Raw genomic sequence first — 24,582 nt, 5'->3', positions numbered from 1 at the left:
ACATTGATTGCAGTTTCATTTATGCATCACTTGATATTCACTGTTTAGTTTGATTGCTTGTGTAAATGTCTTGATATTCATTGTTGCCAAGGATTGACAATACATTTCCCAAAATTTTAATGATGTTGAGCCCTTTACTTTTATTACAGTCGTGTGACATGGGTTAAGGATGGAGATGATACAGGATTGTCATTGGAATATCCTCATATTGCTATTCATGCTGTCAGTCGGGATCCTGCAAGCTTTTCTTTCCCCTGTCTCTACCTAATGATAGATGTAGAAATGGAACCACGAGAAGGTATGTTAAAGCATTAGATTATGTAATTTTGGATGAAAGTTTTCCTGCTAAAGTTGAGTTGCTTGGTTATTTGAATGAGAAATGGCAACACAATAACTTACCAGGTAATTACATAGCTATAGTTTCTCTTGCACAGGAGCTGAAATTAAAAAATTTGCAGGTAACACTTCAAAGTTTAGTCTTTGCTAATGGTTAAGCTTGAAGGCAAAGTTAACTTTTTGTTTTGTGGTTTTAGAAAACCTAGAATGTATTTTGAAGGTTAAGCCCAGAAGAAACAAAGCTAACTTTTTGTGTTGTGTCTTTTAGAAACTTATAATGTCTTTGTCAAGGAACACGAGGTCCTCTGTGATGTATAATGTCTTTGTCAAGGAACACGAGGTCCTCTGTGATGTATTGAATAGGCTAGTATAGGAGAACTAGCTCCATATCTTCTACCTTATTGAATGTAAACATTCATAATGTGAGCAGCAGTTGTAACTTCATTTAGTGTTATGTCAATTTGTCACTTCAGAATAGGATTGATGTGGTGCAGTACAATTCAGTTTTTACTCGCTCACTACCTTAAGTATACAGAATCGTGTTTGAAAACAGTAAAGCCCTTAATCCACTACTAGTAGTGGGTAGTCTTTTCCTGAACCAAAAAAAGAGCAATTCTTTGGGCTCTTTTTAAATCCCGGATTTTAATATTTTGGGGAGCATGAAAGTACAAATTTTGTATAGGAGTGTATACTTTTATGTCGTAAAGGTATTTATTTTAAGTGATTGTCACTTTATAGGGCTTTTGGACCCAGGCACAGGGGTCCCTCATAACGCTTGTGTTTCATTCTGGCTGAATCAAAGCGGTTTTCTCCACAAGGCTGTTCTTTGCTGCATATGTATGAGAGCCTTGCTCCCTGAATGGAATCTAACTTCTGGTGGTGGTAAACTCCAGCAAGGATTCCAGATCAGGTGAGAATGTTTTGGGTTTCATGCAAGAAACCTTTAGCACGAAAAGCTGAGTGGATTTATGTCTAGCCGCACTACCCACCGTCCTCTTCCTAATGTGGGAATCAGCTAACTTTAACAGTAGGTATGATTCATCACAAATATAATTTTTCATAATAAGATTTATTATTTGGATACTTGCATACTGTTGAAGTAGACCCACCCAGCCTCCCCACAACTTAGTGGGCTATCAAGGAGATTTCTGACAAGAGCTAAAACATTTTAAACATACCTGGTGGAGAACAGGTAAACTAGACAGTCATCCAGACAGCTTTTTGATGTTTAGTTTGAATGCCGACTTGCCTAATAGGCAGGGAGATATAGCTAACTTTAACAGTAGGTAAGTATCCAAATAACCAATTTTATTATGAAAATTTATATTTTGTGTAGATGATAGTTTAGGGTACACATTTGGTGTTTGAACTATTAAAATACTAAGCACTTGTGAATTTTTTTGGATGGGGTCTTTGGTATTTGAACTACGTATCTGAATAGCCAGTTATAATCTTTTTTTAGAGGATTGGTTGACTGTACGTTACTTCACAAGTTTTTTCTAAAACTGTATGTGACCCAATATATTAATTATCTGCTTTATGCAGTATATATAAAGCAAAGTAATGACTACATCTTTGTATAGAGGAATACACACCATCTCCTTTAACGAAGGAGTATTCCTCAGGATGAGTGGAATCAGTTTTTGAAACTTGGTAAGAAGGTAGTTAACCAATAGTAGATGGGTGGGTAGGGGGAAACCCCCACTTCCCTGCCATTCCTGAGCATCTTTTCTTTCAACCTCCCAGACTATGTTGGGTGGTAGAGGTGGGATTTTGAGAAAAGGGTCTGGTTTGTATTCCTATGAAAAATACGAATTACTTCAAAATTTGGTTATTTGTCCCTTTTTTTATTGTCTTGATTGGGTTTCATTAATAGAATTTCAATTTCTTGCAGAAGAAGACGAAGATAGAGAATCAGATGATGAAGATGAGGCTGGAATGACTGAAATTAGATTTGTACCAGCAGATCACATGGCATTAGAACCCATGTACAAAAATCTCAGCGATTGTCAGGCACTTCACCCTAATCCAGAAGATGTACAATCTGAGGATGGTTAGTCTTGAATACCTTTGCATTTTAGACTGAATCTAAATTGCCATTAGGGTGGTCAGTTAAAAGGAGAATTACCTAGGAAACATTTGCCCCTGTAGATTTTTTTTCATTTTTATTTTTTTATTTTATTTTGTTTATTAATTTTTTTACAGTTCACTGTGCTCTCTTACTTTTTCTCAATCTGAAACTCATTTACTAATTTAAATATTAAAAAAACACACAAGAAATAAAGTTGGATAGACTTTAGTGCAGTGGTTCTCAACCTGGGGGGCGTCAGCAATTTCCAGGGGAGGCGCGAGCCCTAGGGAAAAATGAATACAAAATTATCTAATTATATTCGTTATTCTCTTAACAAAAGTGAGGAACTAATATTCAGAAGTTTACCAAAAAATGCAAAAGTATCGCCTTATAACGTTACTTTCCTCAAGTCTACTACACTATAGCTGGTTCACTAAGGTAGATTCTTGGGTCAGCCCTATGCCTATGAGACGTTTGTTTGGCGGGCGCTGATTGGTGTTTACAATAACGCTGCCACAAAAAATGGTCAAGGAACACCTTTACTTTTTTTTTTTCAAGTTTGGGAGGGAATTTTACTCACATATGCAAGGGGGCCGTGGAAGGAAGGACCGACTCTTAGAGGGGACATGGTCATATAAAGGTTGAGAGCCACTGGTTTTGACATTGACATAGGATATGAAAATGGTCCTCAAAATAGTATGAAATATTGAGTGGTGGGTAGAGTAACCAACCCAACAAGAGGATAAAAGAAGTAATATCCGTTGATCAGTAAGTGAGACTGTTCAGATAGAAGAGGATGGGCCACAGTCACAAGGGAGAAGGAAAGCTGATGCAAGAAGTACCAGAGTGGGCTGCTAAAGTGGGATACTATTTTTTTATGTGCTGTGGCAGAACTCCTTAAATGTTTTGAAGCTACAGTATTTTGCACTTTCTATATGGCTTCCATATGTTCCTGTCTTTCTGAATTGTTTTTAGTATTCTGTGTCCATCTTTCACTTTTTCCAGCTTTTCTTTCATTTAAGAGAATTTTTATGCCAACTCTTGAGAATAAAAATGAATCGCATTAACTGTATAATCAATGTTTTCATACATTCAACTTACTGTCAGATATATACATAGCTATCGACTCTGTCGTCCCCGACAGAAATTCAAATTTCGCGGCACTCGCTACAGGTAGGTCAGGTGATCTACCGCCCTGCTCTGGGTGGCAGGACTAGGAACCATTCCCGTTTTCTAATCAGATTCTCTCTGTCGCCGGTAGTGTCAACATTGTTGTTACTACCTCCTGACTGGAATTCTTTTTTCAACGCTTTTTGATCATCTTTCGACTGATTTTTGGTGACGTACTTGGATCGTTGTTTGGCATTTGCTATCGTGGATTGTTTTTTGGACTTGGCTTTGGATTTTCTTAAATATGTCTGACTTTAGTGTTAGTTTCAGAGTGTGTGTGAATGAGGGCTGTAAGGTGAGGATTCCAAAAGCTTCGGTAGATCCTCACACTACATGCAGTGGATGTAGAATGGTTGAGTGTTCAATTGAGAACACGTGTAACGAGTGCGAGAGATTGAGTGCGCAAGAATGGAAGAATCTAACTTCTTACTTGAAGAAGTCAGAGAATGATAGAGAGAGGAAGGCGGTTTACGAAAGCCGCAGGAAATCTCGTGAACTTCTATCTAGTTCTGTAGCTTCTTCTTCTGATAATTATTCGCATTTTGTTTCAGCCCGTTCACAGGTTGCTAACCCCTCTGATTCTGCTTCGGAAATTCCGGAACTCAGAGCTTCCCTTCAGAAAATGCAGGAAAAAATGGCAGCATTGGAAGGTAAGAAAAGTGAATGTGGTTTTTCAAGTGATTTTAGTGTCCCCTGTCTGGTGGAGGGGGCGTCTGGTCGTCTCTGCGACGCTCCCAGGTCTAGACCGCTTCCAAGCTCCCTGGCCCAGAGGAGAAGGAAAGTCGAAAGCCTTACGGAGGTTGTGGAGAATCCCCAATGATCAGGCGTCCCTTCGGCAGAATCTGTTACATCTCAGACTGCCAGGGACCGCTATAGGAAAAAGGAATTGGAAAGAACCTGAACTCAATTCTAGCCTCGAGCACTTCTCTGAAGAAGATATGCTTCGGTAATAAAGAAGGCTAGGAAGGAGTTAGATCCTTGGACTGTAAGAGATCTTCGAGCGCCTTCCAGATCTCCCTCTCCTGATTCGAACGAGTCCTCGACCAGGAAAATTTTGCTAAATATACAGGAGCAATTAGCGTCTTTGGTAGGAGTACTTTCCAAGGAGCCTACTCGTAAGAAGGATGATAGGCTTCCGATTAAAAGATCCAAATACCGATCTCCTGTCAGGCGCAACGAGCCTTCCAGGGGAGTTGTCGCACAGGCGGCCATCTCTGGGGGGAGCGGAGCGTTAGACAGGCGAGAAGTGGAAAAGGAAAGTAACTCCTGCCAAGCGCCTGGCGACAGCTAGGAGCCAGGCGCCAAGTAGGCGCAAAGAGCCTGAGTTTCCTGTACATCGTTCAAGACCTAGAACTCCAACCAAGCGCCGAGATCCAGCTGGAGAAGAGGAAGCTCCTGATAGGAGTGAAGCGTCTGCTAAGCGCAATGCGCCTGCCAAGCGAAATGCGCCTACCATGATCGATACTCCTGCCAAGCTCCAGGAGTATTCGGTACTAGATGCGCCTTTCAAGGGCCAGGAGTATTCGGAACGCGATACGCCTGCCAGGCGCCAGGAGTATTCCGATCTCGATACTCCTCCCAGGCGCCAGGAGTATTCTGAGCTTAATACTCCTCCCAGGCGCCTATCAAGCGCCAGGAGTATTCGAAGCGCGTTGCGCCTGCCAGGCGCCAGGAGTATTCCGAACATGATACTCCTCCCAGGCGCCAGGAGTATTCTGAGCGAGATACTCCTGCTAAGCGCCAGGCGCATTCTCTACATGAAGAGCCTGACAACCGCCAGGAGTCCTCCAGGCATCAATCTAAAATTATTCATGACTCTCCTAAGGATAGGCGTAGAGAGAGAGTAACTCTTAGTCCCTCTCCTATTAGAAGTGCTTCTTCTTCGGAAAGGAAGAGATCAAGGGAGGAGACAGACGAAAGAAGGGAGCCTTCTCCTTCCGAGTCTATTAACTTAGGGGACGTCTCGGAGGACAAGATTACTAATAAAGAAGGACTTTCAAATTATAAAGTTCTTTCTTCTCTCCTTTTAGAAGAGTATGGAGATTTGTTGACTCCAGCTGCTCCTCCTTCTCCACGCTCTCTCTTTTCAAGTACGAAAGCTCACAAGTCTTCCTCCTTCCTGAAAATGAAGCCTGCCATTTCCATGAAGAGGGCCCTACAATCTCTTGACTCCTGGATCAAGACAAAAAAGGAGTTAGGAAGGACAGTTTTTTGTATGCCTCCTGCTAAACTAACGGGTAGAAGAGGCATATGGTATGAGACGGGGGAGAATATGGGATTGTCTCTGCCCGTTTCAGCCGAGTCAGACTTCTCGAGTCTCGTAGACTCCTCGAGGAGACACGCCTTAAATTCGGCCAGAGCAACATGGGGTTTTTCGGAGATGGACCACCTCCTCAAGGGACTTTTCCACACTTTAGAAGTTTTTAACGTCCGGGATTGGTCCCTTGGGGTTCTGGCTAAGAAGTCCCAGGAAAAGGAACGACTAAGCCCCGAAGCCTTACATAGTATCCTCACATGTATTGATAAGGCTGTTCAAGATGGATCGGCAGAAGTCTGCTCCCTCTTTGGTGCGGGAATACTAAAGAAGAGGGCGGTTCACAGTGCTTTTCTCACTAAGGCCGTCCCTTTCGAGGAGGCCCTCCGGCTAGATCTATCGCCAGAAGGAAGACAACAGAGAGAAGGGGAAGATCTTCCTTCCGTCCCTTTAAGAAGGGAAAATGAGAAAACTATCCTCCAGACACCTGTAGGAGCTAGGTTACTTTTCTTTACGGGAGCCTGGGAAGACATAGGGTCCGATCCTTGGTCGAAGTCGATCATCAAGAAGGGTTATTATATCCCATTCAAGGACAGCCCTCCCTTGATAACATCACCGAGGGAACTGTCCGCCAAATACAGGGACCCTGTTCTGATGGATACTCTTCGTCAAATGGTGGAGCAGATGTGGGACAAAAGAGCAATAGAACTGGTACAGTCGGCCCTCGGTTAGCGGCAGGGGTTCCGTTCCTGGCCACCGACGCCAAGCGATTTTCGACGTTGAGCGATTTTAAAGCCTACGGCCGCCGCACACCTTTCGAAACTCTAGACCAGTCAAAGGCGCCATAATCCTACAACGGCGCAATAAGTAAAATTATATTTATGCAGTATAGTACTATAGAATTTACTGTACAGTACATGTGGGTGTCTAGAGTATGTAAAGATATAATAAAGTTTATACAGTGTACAGGTAGCTGTAGTGTTCAGTTTATGATCATTAGTCTTACGATAGTCCGATTTTATGAGAGATCAAATTACAATGGCCTAACTTTATCCATCTTCTAGTTACATAAGTTCAATAACAGCAAAAGAGAATGATGAAAGTGTGGTTTTAACGTTATACTCGTTGCGTGAACGTGTACAGCCATGAACAACAGAACGAGAAACGACTTTTTTTTTTCTAAGTACAACCGAACTGGATAACATCTGTTTGGCTTGTATTTCGATCATCGTACTACAGTGCAACATTGCCGTATTTGTTATAAATGGCGTTATGTATAGAATAGAACTGAGATATCTAAATGTAATAACTTTATTCGCTATAGATCAGAGATCAATATAGATTAAAGATCAACCGGGAAATATACCGTTAAATTTAAACCTAGTTATAACTGAAGCTGAGAAAACTGTTCAAGCTGCTAATGACTATTATCGTACATCGGCAACAAGGATAAAACTGCAGTAAACGTCTGCCATCACACACAACTGTAGATAAAATTGGGATAAAATAATTTTAATCAAAACTACTGTGCTTGAAATAACACATTTTATTGTTGGTTTCACGCCGATATACGATAAATAACGTAAAGTTCGTATTACGATGATATAAGGATTATTGCGAACGGAATCACGTAATTTTTTACGCAATAAACATGCCGCCAACGTAATCTGTTAACGAAAAAAATAGTAGTTCACATTCACAACGAGACATATTCAATAAAATATTTCCACCTAAAAACACGCTGTATAAGGAAAAATAACTTTGTCTCATATAAGTCAAGTATATAGATATTCGTTTATGCTAACTAGAAGCAAGAGCATTCGCTCAGAATTGCGTTATGGTGAAACAAACTCGTATTCATCAGCTGATTTCAAACCACAACATTGGCCGCTCCGCGGAATACGGGCTTAAGTTTGCCGTAGTATTTTTAAATACAATAATATGAGAATACATACAATATTCTTGGATACAGTGAAATAATGTATAACTTTTTAAAGGATTTATGGAAAAGATGCATAATTAATAAAATAACACAATGCATTTTTCAGAACTGGCGGACAAGAACGAACATGAAAAACCATCCCCTAACAACGTGGAGCGGTTACAAAGGCTGCCTTAATTTGTATCTTATTTCTGTACAAAAATGAAAATACCTTTACGTAATATATTTTCATACACATTTTAAACATAAAAGCATAAACATTTGAAAAATTGACACATCGATCGCTAAATTTGCACTCTTTTTTTTTTTTTTTTTTATCTCGGTATTTGCGGAAGAGCGGCAGACGGCGGCATACAAGAACAAACTTGAAAAAAAAAACAACGTAGTTAATAACTTGAAGGGGAGTTTCAAAAGCTGCCTGTTTATCATATTTCAGCACAGAAATAAAAAATACCCTATTCGTAATACATTTTCATACACATTTTAAACATAAAGCATAAACATTTATAAAATTGACACATCGATCGCTATTTGCACTTTTTTTTTTTTTTTTTTTTTTTTTTTTTTTTTTTTTGTTTTTTTTTTTTTTTTTTTTTTTTTTTTTTTTTAATCTATATTTTTCGGAAGAGCGGCAGGCGGCGGCTTACAAGAAAGAACATGAAAAAATATCGTATTTGATAACGTGAAGGGCAGTTTCAAAAGCTGCCTTTGTATCATATTTCTGTACAGAAATAAAAATGCCTTTCACGTAATACATTTTCATACACATTTTAAACAAAAGCATGAACATTTATGAATCGACACATCCATAGCTAAATTTGCACTTATGTAACTCGATATTTTCGAAAGAGCGGCAGACGGCGGCATACAAGAACGAACTTGAAAAAAAACAACGTAGTTGAGAACTTGAAAAAAAACAACGTAGTTGATAACTTGAAGGGGAGTTTCAAAAGCTGCCTGTTTATTATATTTCTGCACAGAAATAAAAATACCCTATTCGTAATACATTTTCATACACATTTTAAACATAAAAGCATAAACATTTATAAAATCGACACATCGATCGCTAATTTGCACTTTTTTTAAATCTATATTTTCGGAAGAGCGGCAGGCGGCGGCTTACAAGAAAGAACATGAAAAAATATCGTATTTGATAACGTGAAGGGCAGTTTCAAAAGCTGCCTTAGTATCATAGTTCTGTACAGAAATAAAAATGCCTTTCACGTAATACATTTTCATACACATTTTAAACAAAAGCATGAACATTTATGAATCGACACATCCATAGCTAAATTTGCACTTATGTAACTCGATATTTTCGGAAGAGCGGCAGACGGCGGCATACAAGAACGAACTTGAAAAAAAAAAACACAACGTAGTTGATAACTTAAAGGGGAGTTTCAAAAGCTGCCTGTTTATTATATTTCTGCACAGAAATGAAAAATACCCTATTCGTAATACATTTTCATACACATTTTTAAAAACATAAAAGCATAAACATTTTATAAAATCGACACATCGATCGCTAATTTGCACTTTTTTTTAAATCGATATTTTCGGAAGAGCGGCAGGCGGCGGCTTACAAGAAAGAACATGAAAAAATATCGTATTTGATAACGTGAAGGGCAGTTTCAAAAGCTGCCTTAGTATCATAGTTCTGTACAGAAATAAAAATGCCTTTCACGTAATACATTTTCATACACATTTTAAACAAAAGCATGAACATTTATGAATCGACACATCCATAGCTAAATTTGCACTTATGTAACTCGATATTTTCGGCATAGAACAGCGTCAGAGGCATATATTTTACCCTAATACCTACGTAATAACTCTCCATAAAATTTGTTAATATAATTTGCATAACCTTTATGGTCTAACGGCATTTCTACAAATGTATGGACTCGTTAGGCAACGGCGCTAGCGGCGCTGTTAACTGAAATTTGCGCCGTAAAGATACCTTTAAAATGCCTTATTTTTTTAATGAATATTTTTGACGACCGCCGTAAAACCGATTCGCCGCGGGCCGCCTGTACTGGATCACAGCTCCCCGGGGTTTTACAATCGCTTGTTTCTTGTAGCGAAAGCTTCAGGGGGATGGAGACCAGTACTGGATGTAAGTGCGCTGAACAAATTCGTAGAACAACAGAAGTTCAGCATGGAAACGTCTGCTTCAGTCCTTGTAGCACTCTGTCAAGGAGATTGGATGGCGTCCCTAGACCTTCAAGACGCATATTTCCACATCCCGATTCACCAATCGTCGAGGAAGTACCTTCGTTTCATGTTCGAGGGAAGGATCTATCAGTTCAGGGCCCTGTGTTTAGGCCTGTCCACGGCTCCCCAAGTCTTCACAGACTTGATGAAAAATGTGTCAAGACACCTACATATGAAAGGGATAAACGTCTCCCTATACCTGGACGACTGGCTCATCAGGGCCAGGTCTCAAAAAGCAGTGTTGAGGATCTGTCAACAACTTTGGAACTGACGAAATCATTAGGATTGATCGTAAACCTCGAGAAATCTCAGATGGTCCCCAGCCAGAACATGGTTTATCTGGGGATTCAGATGGATTCTCGGGGTTTTCGAGTATTTCCTTCTCAAGAGAGAATAAGGAAAGGTTGTACCACAGTATCGAGCTTCTTAGAGAAAGAGCGCACTTCAGCGAGGGAATGGTTGAGCCTTCTGGGGACCCTTTCCTTGCTCGAACAGTTCTTTCCTCTAGGAAGACTGCATCTCCGTCCGCGTCCGCTTCAGTTCTTCCTGAGAAGGAGTTGGAGTTGGAAGACAGGACAACTCTCGAACACGTTTCCAACCTCAGCAGAAATAAAAGATCAATTAAGGTGGTGGTTGACCCCCTAGAAGAGAACAAAGGAGTATCCCTGGAGGTACGGAACCCAAACCTGACATTGTTCTCAGACGCGTCGGAGACAGGTTGGGGTGCAACCTTAGGATCCAAAGAAGTGTCAGGCACCTGGTCGGAAGAACGGGTGTCATGGCACATAAATTGCAAGGAGCTATTAGCAATTCACCTTGCGCTAAAGAGCTTCGAGCACATAGTCAGAGACAAAGTGGTACAGATAAACTCCGACAATACTACCGCTCTGGCTTATGTCAAAAAACAAGGAGGAACTCACTCTCTCGCCCTATACGAACTAGCAAGAGATCTGCTGATTTGGGCGAATCAAAGGAATGTAGTTCTCCTAACAAGATTTGTCCAAAAAGGGGAAGAGAGGAACGTGAGAGCGGACAGACTGAGCAGGAGGTTCCAGGTCCTTCCTACAGAATGGACCCTCCACTCGGAAGTCTGTCAGAGCCTTTGGTATCTTTGGGGGAAGCCTCAAATAGATCTGTTCGCCACGTTCCTCTCCAGAAGGATAGACACATTTTGCGCCCTAGTAGAAGATCCCAGGGCTTATGCAATAGACGCCTCTCTCCTGGATTGGTCAGGGCTAGATGTGTACGCTTATCCCCCATTCAAGATACTGGGGGAAGTAGTCAGAAAGTTCGTGGCCTCGAAGGGAACCAAAATGACTCTGATAGCCCCATATTGGCTATCCCGAATTTGGTTCACAGAGGTAATGGAGTGGACAGTGGACTTCCCCAGATCTCTTCCAAACAGGATAGATCTGCTCAAACAACCCCACTTTGAGAGGTACCATCAAAACCTACCCGCTCTTGCTCTGACTGCCTTTCGACTATCGAAAGACTTGTCAGAGCGAGAGGGTTTTCTCGCAAGGCGGCAAGCGCAATTGCCAGAGCCCGCAGATCATCTACTAGGCGAGTGTACCAATCGAAGTGGGAAGTTTTCAGAAGTTGGTGCAGGTCGAAGAAGCTGTCCTCTTCCAATACCTCTGTGACCGAAATTGCGGATTTCCTTCTTTTCCTGAGGGAAAAATCCCATCTCTCTGTGCCGACTATTAAGGGGTACAGGAGCATGCTTTCTGCAGTATTCAGAAACAGAGGATTAGATTTGACAAATGATAAGGATTTACACGATCTCATTCATTCCTTTGAAACATCAAAGTCAGTAGAACCCAGAGTTCCAAGCTGGAACTTGGATGTGGTCCTGAAATTTCTGTCCTCCGAAAAGTTCGAACCACCACACACGGCTTCCGTTCGAGATATAACTAGAAAGTGTTTATTTCTGCTGTCTCTCGCTACGGCAAAAAGAGTCGGCGAGTTGCACGCCCTTGAGTCACGAGTTGGCTTCAAGGGAGACTCTGCGATTTGTTCATTCCAGACTCTTTCTTGCAAAGAATGAGAATCCTTCGAATCCCTGGCCCAGGAGCTTTGAGGTAAAAGGACTTACTAGTCTGGTAGGCAGAGAGGCAGAAAGATCCCTTTGCCCAGTTAGAGCACTTAAATTCTATCTGGACAGAAAGAAGCAGTTGGGGGGTTCGCAACACGGTCTATGGTGCTCAGTAAAGGACCCCAAGAGACCAATGTCTAAGAATGCCCTAGCCTTCTTTGTTAGAAGTGTCATTACCAAGGCTCATAAGAACTGCCCAGATGACTCTTTTAATCTATTAAGAGTAAGAGCTCATGAAGTAAGGGCAATCGCGACGTCTATTGCGTTCCAAAGAAATATGTCGCTTAAAAATATTTTGGATGCAACTTATTGGAGAAGCAACTCAGTGTTTGCATCTCATTACTTAAAGGATGTTCGCGTTACGTATGAGAAATGTTATTCTCTAGGTCCGTTTGTGTCAGCACAGACGGTTCTGGGTAATGGAGCGAGCACCGATCCTTAAATAAGTGTACGTAACCCTCTTGTCGGATGTGTTCTTGAATTTCCTGTGCATGGAAGTGTCAGATGTCGCACAGGCGACCTTCACTTCTCTTCACTAGAAGATCGAGTGGCAACTGACTTTTAGAGGGGTACAAAAATTTTTTTTTTTTTGTACTTTTGTATGTGTGATTATCGAGTTTTTGGTTGTTTGCTAAGAGTTCAGGGATGACTCTTGGCAATCTTAGAACTAACACGGGTGTTAGGATCGGGTGATCAGGATCGGTTGTGTGCTCCTTAAAGAAGGCGTGTTGTCATATAAGCGGATTAGCACCCATTGACAAATGCCAGTTAGGCTCTGCCGAGTAAGCGGATGATACCCCATCGACAGACCCACAAGAACTCTTGGCCGCAGATCACTATCTCGCTAAGGCTCTTGAGGTGAAGCAGACTCCTGGGCAGTAGCCACGAAGTCTTCCACCTGATAAGGTAGGAACCAAGGTCTATAAATACCTACAACATATGTTGTTTACCTGTCTAGTCAGTAGTTAGCTGTCTCTTGCCCTCCACCAAAGGGTGTCAATCAGCTATGTATATATCTGACAGGTAAGTTGAATGTATGAAAATGATATTGTTATGATACAATAAAGTTTCATACATAGTTACCTGGCAGATATATACGATTGAAGACCCACCCAGCCTCCCCGCAGGAGACAGGTGAAGAGAGAATCTGATTAGAAACGGGAATGGTTTCCTAGTCCTGCCACCCAGAGCAGGGCGGTAGATCACCTGACCTACCTGTAGTGAGTGCCGCGAAATTTGAATTTCTGTCGGGGACGACGGAGTCGATAGCTATGTATATATCTGCCAGGTAAGTATTTATGAAACTCTATTGTATCATAACAATATCATTTTAATATCATTATGCTATTTAGGATTCATGTTTGATCTCCACAGTAATTAGTAAAAGTAAATATCAGAATAATTTTTTTTTTTTCTTTAAAAGAGTTTTCTTGTTTTTATTGTCATACAGACCAAATTTATAATAGATTTCCCTTTCAGAAATAGGTGAAGAAAATGATGATGAAGGTGATTACATTGTAAGTGACCCTGGACAAAATGGCTTCCATATGTCAGGAACTTATGAAGACAACATGGAAGGTAGTAAGTTGAAATTATGCCTTTTAATTGTACTTTGACACAACTTTCTTGAATTATTAATATCTATCTATCTATCTATCTATCTATATATATATATATCTATATATATATATATATATATATATATATATATATATATATATATGAATGGATGAAAGTCTTTATTACTTTGATTTATGTTTAGTATAGCCTAAATTTCATAATTCATTTACGTAATAGAAGTCAAAGGAGCTAGATGCAAAATAGATTATTTAAATAATATAGAAAGCTTATTAGATATTACAGGTAGTCCAGGTTACCAGCAGGGTTCCGTTCCTGGTTGCTTGACGGTAACTGAAAATTGCTGATAACTGAAATTTGAAAGTCTACAGGCGCTGCAATCCGCCTTACAGTGCCCTAGACTGGTTAACAACACCTTAGGGCCCTTTCACACTGTGTTTTGCTGCGGTGACACAGACAGCAATCAACTTGTGTATCTTATGTGGTTGTTCACATCTTTCCTGTGCGTGAAATTACCGCTGCGACCCCAACCAGCCCGAGAAGAGTCTACTTGAGACTCAGAGGTCTGAAAAAACTAACCCCTATTAATAATAACCGCTGCGGCCTGCATTGCCGCATAACGTGTGAGGTACCACCATCGATGCAGATGGGTGCAGTCACACCGTGGCCAGTGGACCATCATGTTCAATGCATGTCTTTGCACACTTAGTGGCATGTGAACTACTTGCCGGTGACCGCCAGCCAGGGAAATCCCGGGATTAGGCATAATAGCAAATATACCCTATGAAAATCGTAATCTTATGGTACTTGTTGAATTTCATACTACATAATATGAATTTTTATTCAACTGAGGATTATTATTATTATTATTATTATATATATATATATATATATATATATATATATATATATATTATATATTATATATATATATATATATATATATATATATATATATTTATATATATATATATATATATATATTTTTTTTTTTTTTTGTTTTTTTTTTTGTTTTTTTTTTTTTTGCTCTATCACAATCCTCTAATTCGACTGGGTGGTATATTTAGTGTGGGGTTCCAGGTTGCATCCTGCCTCCTTAGGAGTCCATCACTTTTCTTACTATGTGCGCCGTTTCTAGGATCACACACTTCTGCATGAGTCCTGGAGCTACTTCAGCCTCTAGTTTTTCCAGATTCCTTTTCAGGGATCTTGGGATCGTGCCTACTGTTCCTATAATTATGGGTACAATTCCCACTGGCATATCCCATATCCTTCTTATTTCTATTTTCAGGTCTTTATACTTATCCATTTTTTCCCTTTCTTTCTCTTCAACTCTGGTGTCCCATGGTATTGCGACATCAATGAGTGATACTTTCTTCTTGATTTTCTCAATCAACGTCACGTCTGGTTTATTTGCACGGATCACCCTATCTGTTCTGATACCATAGTCCCAGAGGATCTTTGCTGGATCGTTTTCTATCACTCCTTCAGGATGGTGTTCATACCACTTATTACTGCAAGGTAGCTGGTGTTTCTTGCACAGGCTCCAGTGGAGGGCTTTTGCTACTGAATCATGCCTCTTTTTGTACTGGTTCTGTGCTTGCTATGTGGTTTATGGTCTCATTTTTCGTATTGCACTTCCTACATATGGGAGAGATGTTATTTCCATCTATCGTTCTTTGAACATACCTGGGTCTTAGGACCTGATCTTGTGCCGCTGTTATCATTCCTTCAGTTTCCTTCTTGAGCTCTCCCCTCAGTAGCCATTGCCACATGTCATCGCCAGCTAGTTCTTTAGTCTGTCTCATTTATTGTCCGTGCATTGGTTTGTTATGCCATTCCTCTGTTCTGCTTGTCTTTCTCCTGTCTGTATATTTCTGGGTCTTCATCTACTTTTATCAGTCCTTCTTCCCATGCACTCTTGAGCCACTCATCTTCACTGGTCTTCATATATTGCCCCAGCGTTCTGTTCTCGATGTTGACGCAGTCCTCTATGCCTAGTAGTCCCTCCCTCCTTCCTTTCGTGTTATGTATAGTCTGTCCGCATTTGCTCTTGGGTGTAGTGCTTTGTGTATTGTCATATGTTTCCTCATTTTCTGGTCTTATGCTGTGAAGTTCTGCCTTTGTCCATTCCGCTATTTCTGCGCTGTATCTGATTACTGGCACTGTCCATGTGTTTATGGCTTTTATCATATTTCCAGCGTTGAGTTTTGACTTGAGTATCGCCTTGAGTCTCTGCATATATTCTTTCCTGGTCGTGTCCTTCATCTCTTGATGTTTTATATCCTCTCCTTCCATTATTCCCAGGTATTTGTATCCTGTCTCATCTATGTGTTTGATGTTGTTCCCATCTAGTAGCTTTATCCCTTCGGTCCTTGTTACTTTGCCCTTTTGTATATTGACTAAGGCACATTTTTCTATTCCAAACTCCATCCTGATGTCTCCAGATACAGTCCTTGAAGTCTGGGTTAGGGTATCTGTTTCCTTGATGCTCTTACCATACAGCTTGATGTCGTCCATGAACATCAGATGGTTAATTCTGTTGCCTCCTTTCTTGAGTTGGTACCCAGCATCCGTCTTCTGCAGTACTTTTGTCTTGGGAATCATGGCTACTACGAAGAGTAGTGGGGACAGTGAGTCGCCCTGGAAGATCCCTCTCCTGATATTAACCTCTGCTAGTCTTATTCTAGAGCTTGTAGGTATTGTATTCCAGTTGCGCATTGTATTTTTGAGGAAGCTGATGGTTTTTTCCTCTGCCCCATATATTTTCAGGCATTCTATTAGCCATGTGTGTGGTACCATGTCGAAGGCTTTCTTATAGTCTATCCATGCCGTGCTTAGGTTGGTTTTCCGTCTCTTACTGTTCTTCATTACCATTTTGTCTATCAGGAGCTGGTCTTTTGTGCTTCTACACTTCCTTCTGCAGCCTTTCTGTTGGTGAGGGATGGTGTTTGTATCCTAGGTAGTTGTATAGCCTTTCGGTGATGATACCTGTTAGTAACTTCCACATTATTATTGTTATTATTATTATTGTTATTATTATTATTATTATTATTATTATTATCATTATCATTATTATTATTATTATTGAACTTAGGAAGCAGACCCTCTCTCAAGCATACTTTATTAAAAGTAATGGCTACTTCAGCAGCGTTACACTAGTAGAGATTCTCTAGTTTTGCGAATAGCGGCTTTTTCTGTGCTACTTAACAGGCTAGTAGAGCGCCTATAGAGGTCATGGTCAAATACAGGGTCAAAATAGGTGTATATATTTGAATTTTACAGATGAACTATGATACCATAGTCATGAAAGTCATTAACGATTTCCTCTCTCTCTCTCTCTCTCTCTCTCTCTCCTCTCATCTCTCTCTCTCTCTCTCTCATCTCTCTCTCTCTCTCTCGTCTGGAGCTGCCAGACATCCTCGGGCTGGGAAGCTGAGGGTGGACTGATCTTGGTGCGGTGTCCGTCCTCGTTATATCTGTGGGTGACAGCAGGGGGGTCTGCCCCATGCTTGTCTCCTATTGGCTGGTGGCGGTGAGTCTTTGTTTTCATTGTTTGCCTGAGCCAGGTCTCAAGCCACTTTCTTCGAGCCGATGGTTGCGTTGCAGCATATCCTGCAGCCGCCTGGACCTCCTGAGGGGCGCTCTAACATTGATGGGCGTTGCGCTACGCTGTGGGACATCACGGCTAATTTGATTTCCATCAGCTGCAGGAGTACCTCATTCGGGGCCGTTGTCTTCCGTAGAGTTGTCATTGTTGGTGGCAGGTCTTCTCATACTTGACTTAATCGTATATTACCAGAATCGGAGGACGCGCAACCTTATTATGAAAAATAACCCTTCTCCACAAGTACGAGAACCCCTGAAGCAGACGCATGTAGTGTACCAGTATACATGCCCAGTCTGCGAATGCAGCGGCGCCTACGTAGGTATGACTTCCCAGCGACTGTCGAAGAGACTCGTGCCACGCCCAAGAGGGGGCTATCAAGAATCACGCCCGCACCAAACATCAGGAGGCCATCTCCCAGGATGTCATCATACAGAACATGAAAATCATCGGGAAGGCCCCTGACGCCCGTTGGTTGCGCCTGCTGGAGGCGCTCCTCATCCAGCAAATAAAACTTACACTGAATACGATGCAGGAAGAATTTCTTCTCCCTACGAGTATGAGAAGAGCTGCCACCAACAATGACACCACTGATCATGACAACTCTACGGAAGATAACGCCCCCAAACGAGGTACTCCTGCAGCCGATGGAAATCAAATTTGCCGTGACGTCCCACAGTGTAGCGCACCGCCCATCAACGTTACAGCGCCGCTCAGGAGGTCCAGGCGGCTGTAGGATATGCTGCAACGCAACCATCGGCTCGAAGAAAGTGGCTTGAGACCTGGCTCAGGCAACCAATGAAAACAAAGACTCACTGCCACCAGCCAATAGGAGACAAGCATGGGGCAGACCCCCTGCTGTCACCCACAGATACAACGAGGACAGACACCACACCAAGATCAGTTCACCCTCAGCTTCCCAGCCCGAGGATGTCTGGCAGCTCCAGACGAAAGCTCGCTTTAAGAGAGAGAGAGAGAGAGAAAATCATTAATGACTTTCATGACTATGGTATCATAGTTTATCTGTAAAGTTCAATTCTATACACCTATTTTGACCCTGTATTTGACCATGACCTCTAAAGGCACTCTACTAGCCTGTTTAACCCTTAAACGCCAAAGGGGTATAATGAAAATTGTCTCCCGTATGCCGAGGGGGTCTCGGAGTGAGCGCCGAAACGGAAAAAATATATGTTTAAAAAAATCACAGCGCGCTTAGTTTTCAAGATTAAGAGTTCATTTTTGGCTCCTTTTTTTGTCATTGCCTGAAGTTTAGTATGCAACCATCAGAAATGAAAAAAAATATCATTATCATATATAAATAATGTGATATATGATAGCACAAAAACAAAATTTCCTATATAATTGTATTCAAATCGCGCTGTGAGCAAAACGGTTAAAGCTAACGAGTTAATTTTTTGTTGTTGTATTGAACACTAAATTGCAATCATTTTGGTATATAACACATTGTAAAATGATCAAAGCAACACAGAGAAAATATTATCACAAAATGATGCATGAATTTGTAACGCGCGGACGTAAACATTTTTTTTTTTTTTTTTTTTTTTTTTTGGGGGGCAAAAATTCACCTTCAAATCTAAATATTGTGCTATAGACTTCCAATTTGTTTCAAAATGAAGATAAATGATTGAATATTGCTATACTGTAAGAGTTTCAGCTTACAATTGCAGTTTTCAACCATTTCGGACGAGTTAAAATTGACCAAATGTCTAATTTTTTATATATATTTTTTTATATGCAAATATTCCAAAAATGAGAAAAGCTACAACCTTCAATTATTTTTTGTTGTATTCTACATGGAATTGCACACATTTTCAAATATAAAACTCTATGAAACGGAGCAAATATTCCAAGAATGCGACGTACGCATTTCGGGAGATTTGCGGCGGAGAATCCACGCGCTGAGGGAAGGAAAGTTTTTTAAAAGTTCAACATAAATCTAAATATTGTGCTAAGACTTCAAATTTGTTTCAAAATGAAGATAAATGACTGAATATTACTAGACTGTAAGAGTTTTAGCTTACAATTGCGTTTTTTGACCATTTCGGTAGAGTCAAAGTTGACCGAACGTGTTTTTTTTTTCTATTTATCGTGATTTATATGCAAATGTTTCGAAAATGAGAAAAGCTACAACCTTCAATTATTTTTTTGTTGTATTCTACATGAAATTGCGCACATTTTCATATATAAAACTTTATGTAACGGCTAATTTCATACAATCAACTACCTGTCAGATATATACATAGCTAAGACTCCGTCGTCCCCGACAGAAATTCAAATTTCGCGGCACACGCTGCAGGTAGGTCAGGTGATCTACCGTCCTGCCCTGGTGGCAGGATTAGGAACCATTCCTGTTTCTATCATATTTTTTCTGTCGCTTGGAATGTAAACAACGTTTTTGCAGTTCCTCCTGACTTGATTTTTGGATTTCATCGCCATCGATCTTCTGGGCTATCTTTTGCAGGGAAGTACTGGATCTTTGGTTCGGCATACGCATATTAATTTGTTTTGATAACTTTGCTTCGAAATTTCGAAGAATTGTTTACGTGTAACTACCGAACTTTTCGGTAGACAATCACATAGTTTGCAAGAAGGAAAATTTTAATATTTATTCATAATAACGTGTAGTAAATGTTAGAATTGATTGAGCTAACTTCCTTCTTGACGATGTAAGGAAAGAATAGTTACGCTTCCTTTAGAAGTTTATATAGCTCTCGTACTAACGAGCAGTTAGAGCATTAACATTACTAGTAGTGTGGTATCCTCATCTCCTTCTTACTTCACAGAATCTTCAAATTCATATTGCAATTTGAAGACAAAGGAAGGTAGCTCTAAATACGAGCTATTGAAAGGTAAGAAGTATTTTACGTTAGTGCAGTGGAGGGTGCGTTCTGTTCGGCTCTGTTTCGCTCCCAGGCCTAGACCTCTTCCAAGCTCACATACCCAGAGGAGAAGGAAAGTCGAAAGCCTTACGGAGGTTATGGAGAATCCCCACCGATCAGGCGTCCCCTCGGCAGGATCTGTAGATCGTCCCAGACTGCCAAGTTCGCCATTGGAAAGGCGTCCTAATTAGTAGAGGGTGTTCGTTCGATCGGCTCTGTCTCGCTCTCAGGCCTAGACCTCTTCCAAACTCACAAGCCCAGAGGAGAAGGAAAGTCGAAAGCCTTACGGAGGTTCTGGAGAATCCCCAACCGATCGGGCGTTTCCCTCGGCGGGATCTGTAATACGTCCCAGACTGCCAGGGATAGCCATTGCAAAGGCAGCCTTTAAAAAAGTGCGTCTGTTCTTCCGTTTTCTTCATCTTACATCCGAAAAGACGAAGAATGTACATGTTAGAAGTTCGGACGATCTGGCTCGTTCTCTAAGAAGAACACTGACTCACTGAGCGAGAGGCTGAGAGCCAGCCAGCAAGCTAGCGTCGAGCCACGTTCCAACAGCCAGCAGCGAGCCGCGTTCCAACAGACTAGCGCGAGCCGCGTTCCATCAGACTAGCGCGAGCCTCGTTCATACAGATAAACGCGAGCCGCGTTCCAGCAACTGAGTGAGAGCCGGTTCCAGAACTTTTTCTTGGCGCAAGGCGCCTTCAAAGAGAAACAGGCGGCTTAACTAAGGAGCCTTATAGTAGAATGGCAATCAGAAGGATGCTTCCATTGAACGTTTTTCTGGCAAGAGGCTCGTATAACAAGACTAGAGGCGCTCGGATCTATTAGGGCGCACGGGACCTTCCACGCAAGCGGAACGTTCCAGGAGCGAGTCTCTCTAGCGTGCGGAACATTCCAGGCGCGCGGAAAAACTATCAGCCGCTAGGCGCTAGAGCAAGGATCCAGACGCCAGGCGTCAGAAGATTTCAAAAATCTTCGATTAGAGAGAGAGGTCAGTCGCGAGACTCCTCTTTGAATTTTTAACTTGAACAACTTTCCCCTGGCAAATGTGCAAGATGTCGCACAGGCGGCCGTTGCTTTTGTCAGAAGGATTCTGATACTAAGAGAAGCCCCTTTTCATTATTCAGAAGACTCCTTTGTTAGCAGTTCCTCTCAATGCGGACTCTCTCCTTCATCCATGCTCTTCCCTCGTTTTGATGAGGAGGGCAAGAGCTTTTGGGAGTTTTTCTTAATAAGATCTCATCGATGTTTGGGTATGATGGTGGATAGAAAATATCTACTTCCTTCCGTAAACCCTAGTGATGAACAGGAATTCTGTCTCTTCCGCGATTTATGAAGAAATCACGAAGATTTTAAAGAGTTCCTTGATTAACTTCGTTCTTTAAGGATATATATGTATATATATATATATATATATATATATATATATATATATATATATATATATATATATATATATATATATATACTCTTTCTATCGTTCTATTAACGAAAAGAACGAAGATAGTAGAAGGTAGTAGAGTTTCTGCTGTATGAGAATACGATACGGTCAATTCATAAACACATACCGTAGTTACTTCTTTTTCTGGCAACTCAATTACAAGTATCCTTCCTACGTCTTTCCTAGGAAGGACTACGCTTAAAGGGATTGTTAAGACTACACCTACTTAGCTTCTAGATTTATCGAAGTCTTGTTTCGCTTAAATATTGCTTTAATAAGAACTTCCTGAAGTTCGATAATAATTTTATTAAATTCCTTTATTAATTGGAGTAGCTGGCAACTCTGGAAGAGTAAGCGGGGACTGCTTTCGCTGAGAGCCTGAGACCAACGCAGTACGCCTATGCCAGTTACTGTCAGTACCATGTAGGTGTCAGTCATGAGCGGTCGGGCGAATCTCTCTCTCTCCTGCGGGAGGGAATAACTTCCGTATCTCTCCCCTACAATCGCGGTCTTAACCTCGGATGAGGGATAATTAAGCTAACATAAATAAATATTGTATGCCTTTTGCTAAGAAGCTTTCAATAGAGAGATAGTACAACCTTTCAATGCGGTTTACCGTAGGTAACATTATTAAAGGATTCTATCGCAGCAGAACATTATATTATGTAATGCTCTCAGGCTTACGAAAGCATAGCTTATTAGAGTACCTGCTCAGAAGAAGATGGATGAGTCGGATGGGAAACATTCTCTTTGGGACAGAACTTGTTTCCCTGAATGAACCTATATACGTATATAAAGTTTTTTCCTACTAAGAACGGAATTAACATGTGAAAGGATGTGGGTACCATAAAGGCACAGCTGTTCTGGCACATCCAACACAAAAGAATAGAAGAAAGCGCCAGTCTGGCGCAACGCGCCAGAAGTACCAACCTGGCGCAATGCTCCAGAAGCGCCAGCCTGGCGCAGTGAGCCAAGAGCACCATCCAAGATTTTCTCGTTTTAGCGAGTTATTAACCTAGGAGTCCAGTAGACTCTCGGACACCAAGCTCGGTAACGCAAGATTCGTTCCTGATTTCGTTACCCATTTAATCACTTAGGCCATTTCCACGACACTCTCATATCGCATAGAGCATCGAGAATCTCTTTTTTCGCTCCTATTCGCGTTAACAAAGAGATCCTTCTCGATCGACGATAATAACTGTTAACATGTTTAACATTTATTGGGAAGAGTTTGTGAGAAGACGAACAGGCTTCCTATAGACTGCTTCCTTTTCCTACTTCGCCCCCGATTGAAGATGACGTGGGAAAAGCTTCAAGGAAGATTATCTTGCCAGTACAAGAGCAACTGGCCTCGTGGTGAGTGTTAGCGCCTCGTAGGAAGGACGTTGCGCTTCCAATCAAAAGAAGTCTCGTCCTCTCTCCCCTGCGAAGCGAGAGGCGTCATGCAGACGTGAAGCTTCCAAACATATCGCAGAGGCTTGGCGGTTTCGAGAGCGAGATCGGGGAGAATCTTACGGAAGACACGTAACGCAGAGAGACGTAGACGTCGTCAAGACATGAAATAGTCATTTTAAAGCTGTTCTTTTAGACGCGAGGCTCCAACCAAAATTTTTGGCGCAGTTAGGACGCCTTTTGAGAGCGAAGCGCCCCTCTTCCAGGCGCGAGGCGTCATCCAGACGTCAGCAGCCACACAAACGGGAGGCGTCCAGCCAGGACGCTTGGCTGACTAGAGCGTCATCCAAGCGGGAAGCGGTCATCCATTTATGGAGAGAAGCCTGGGCTGTTGGCGCCTTCCAGGACTATTAAAGCGGGGAAGAGGAAGGAATATCATTCCCTTAGCCCCTCTCCTTTTAGGAGTTTGTCTCCTCCAGAGGAAAGACGTACGAATTAGCAACGGAGACTCATCTAGACCCCGAGTTAGAAGTAAACTCGGAGGAGGAGTTTCAAGGAAGAGAAGGACTGTCGAACTATGTTTTGACAGCCTTGCTTCTAGAGGAGTATGGAGACGACTTGACTCCTGCCTCTCCTCCTTCTCCGCGCTCTCTTTTCTCGAGTGCAAAGACGAAGAAATCTTCGTTTTTTCTTAGAATGAAGCCCGCCATTTGAAGAAGGTGTTAGTTAGAACGGTCTTCTGCATGCCTCCAGCGAGACTAGCTGGTAAAAGAGGCATTTGATATCAGACGGGAGAGAATAGGGGTATTTCTCTTCCGTCTACGTCAGAAGCGGACTTTTCGACCTTAGTTGAACGCTTCACGTAGACAAGGTTTGAACTCTGCCCGTATAACTTGGGGCATTTCAGAACTGGACCATCTCCTCAAGGGACTCTTTCATGTATTGGAAGTTTTCAACTTCTTAGATTGGTCCCTTGGGGTGATGTCCAAGAAAGCCCATGATTCTGAAGGACTCGAACCAGAAGTCCTTCTGTATTTTGTCTTGTATAGACAAAGCGGATCAGGATGGCTCGGTTGAGATCTCCTCTTTGTTTGGAGCAGGTCTTCTTAAAAAGACACTTATATAGTGTCTTTTTAACCAAAGCGGTCTCCAACGCTCAGAGGGCAGCGCTTCTGTACTCGCCTTTGTCTGACTTTTTGTTCCCTTCTCAGTAGTGAAGGACATTTTCTCGTTCATTAACTGAGAAGGCGACTCAAGACCTTCTGACACAGTCAGTAAGGAAGAAGAAACCTGCAGACAGCCCCAAGAACACTGTCATTGTCTGATGAGGAGAAAGACCGGCCTACAACCTGACACAGATGCGCTAGGATGCGAACTATAGGGACAGATAAGAGTGTCCGATGTGGACATTGCCAGACATCCTCGAGACTCTACAAGCTCGAAGCTCCGGCAAGTGGGGAGGAGCCACCCAGGCGCGAGGCGCCAGGCAGGCGCGAGGTACCAGCCAGCGGCGAAGCTCCAGGCAGGCGCAAGGCGCCACTCCGGGCGCGAGACGCCAGCCAGGCGCGAAGCTCCAGGCAGG

The 24,582-nt window shown here is 41.8% G+C and overlaps 1 protein-coding gene across 4 annotated transcripts in view; it reads left to right on the top strand.

The window, feature by feature from the left end:
• The window catches only part of LOC135220829 (methylosome subunit pICln-like), a 64,057-nt gene that overhangs the window by 27,426 nt on the left and 12,049 nt on the right, over window positions 1-24,582 (top strand). For 2 of the 4 annotated variants that reach the window (XM_064258378.1, XM_064258376.1), the window contains exons 2-4: window positions 150-298; window positions 2,231-2,389; window positions 13,562-13,660. In XM_064258378.1, coding sequence (XP_064114448.1) covers window positions 150-298; window positions 2,231-2,389; window positions 13,562-13,660 — 407 coding nt within the window. Of the gene's footprint in view, window positions 1-149; window positions 299-2,230; window positions 2,390-13,561; window positions 13,664-24,582 lie in introns of all 4 variants that reach the window. The other 2 variants (XM_064258377.1, XM_064258375.1) reach the window with 1 other exon arrangement.

The sequence above is a fragment of the Macrobrachium nipponense genome, chromosome 2 (assembly GCF_015104395.2).
Source record: "Macrobrachium nipponense isolate FS-2020 chromosome 2, ASM1510439v2, whole genome shotgun sequence".
NCBI lineage: Eukaryota > Metazoa > Arthropoda > Malacostraca > Decapoda > Palaemonidae > Macrobrachium > Macrobrachium nipponense.
This window is presented reverse-complemented; position numbering and strand designations above follow the sequence as displayed.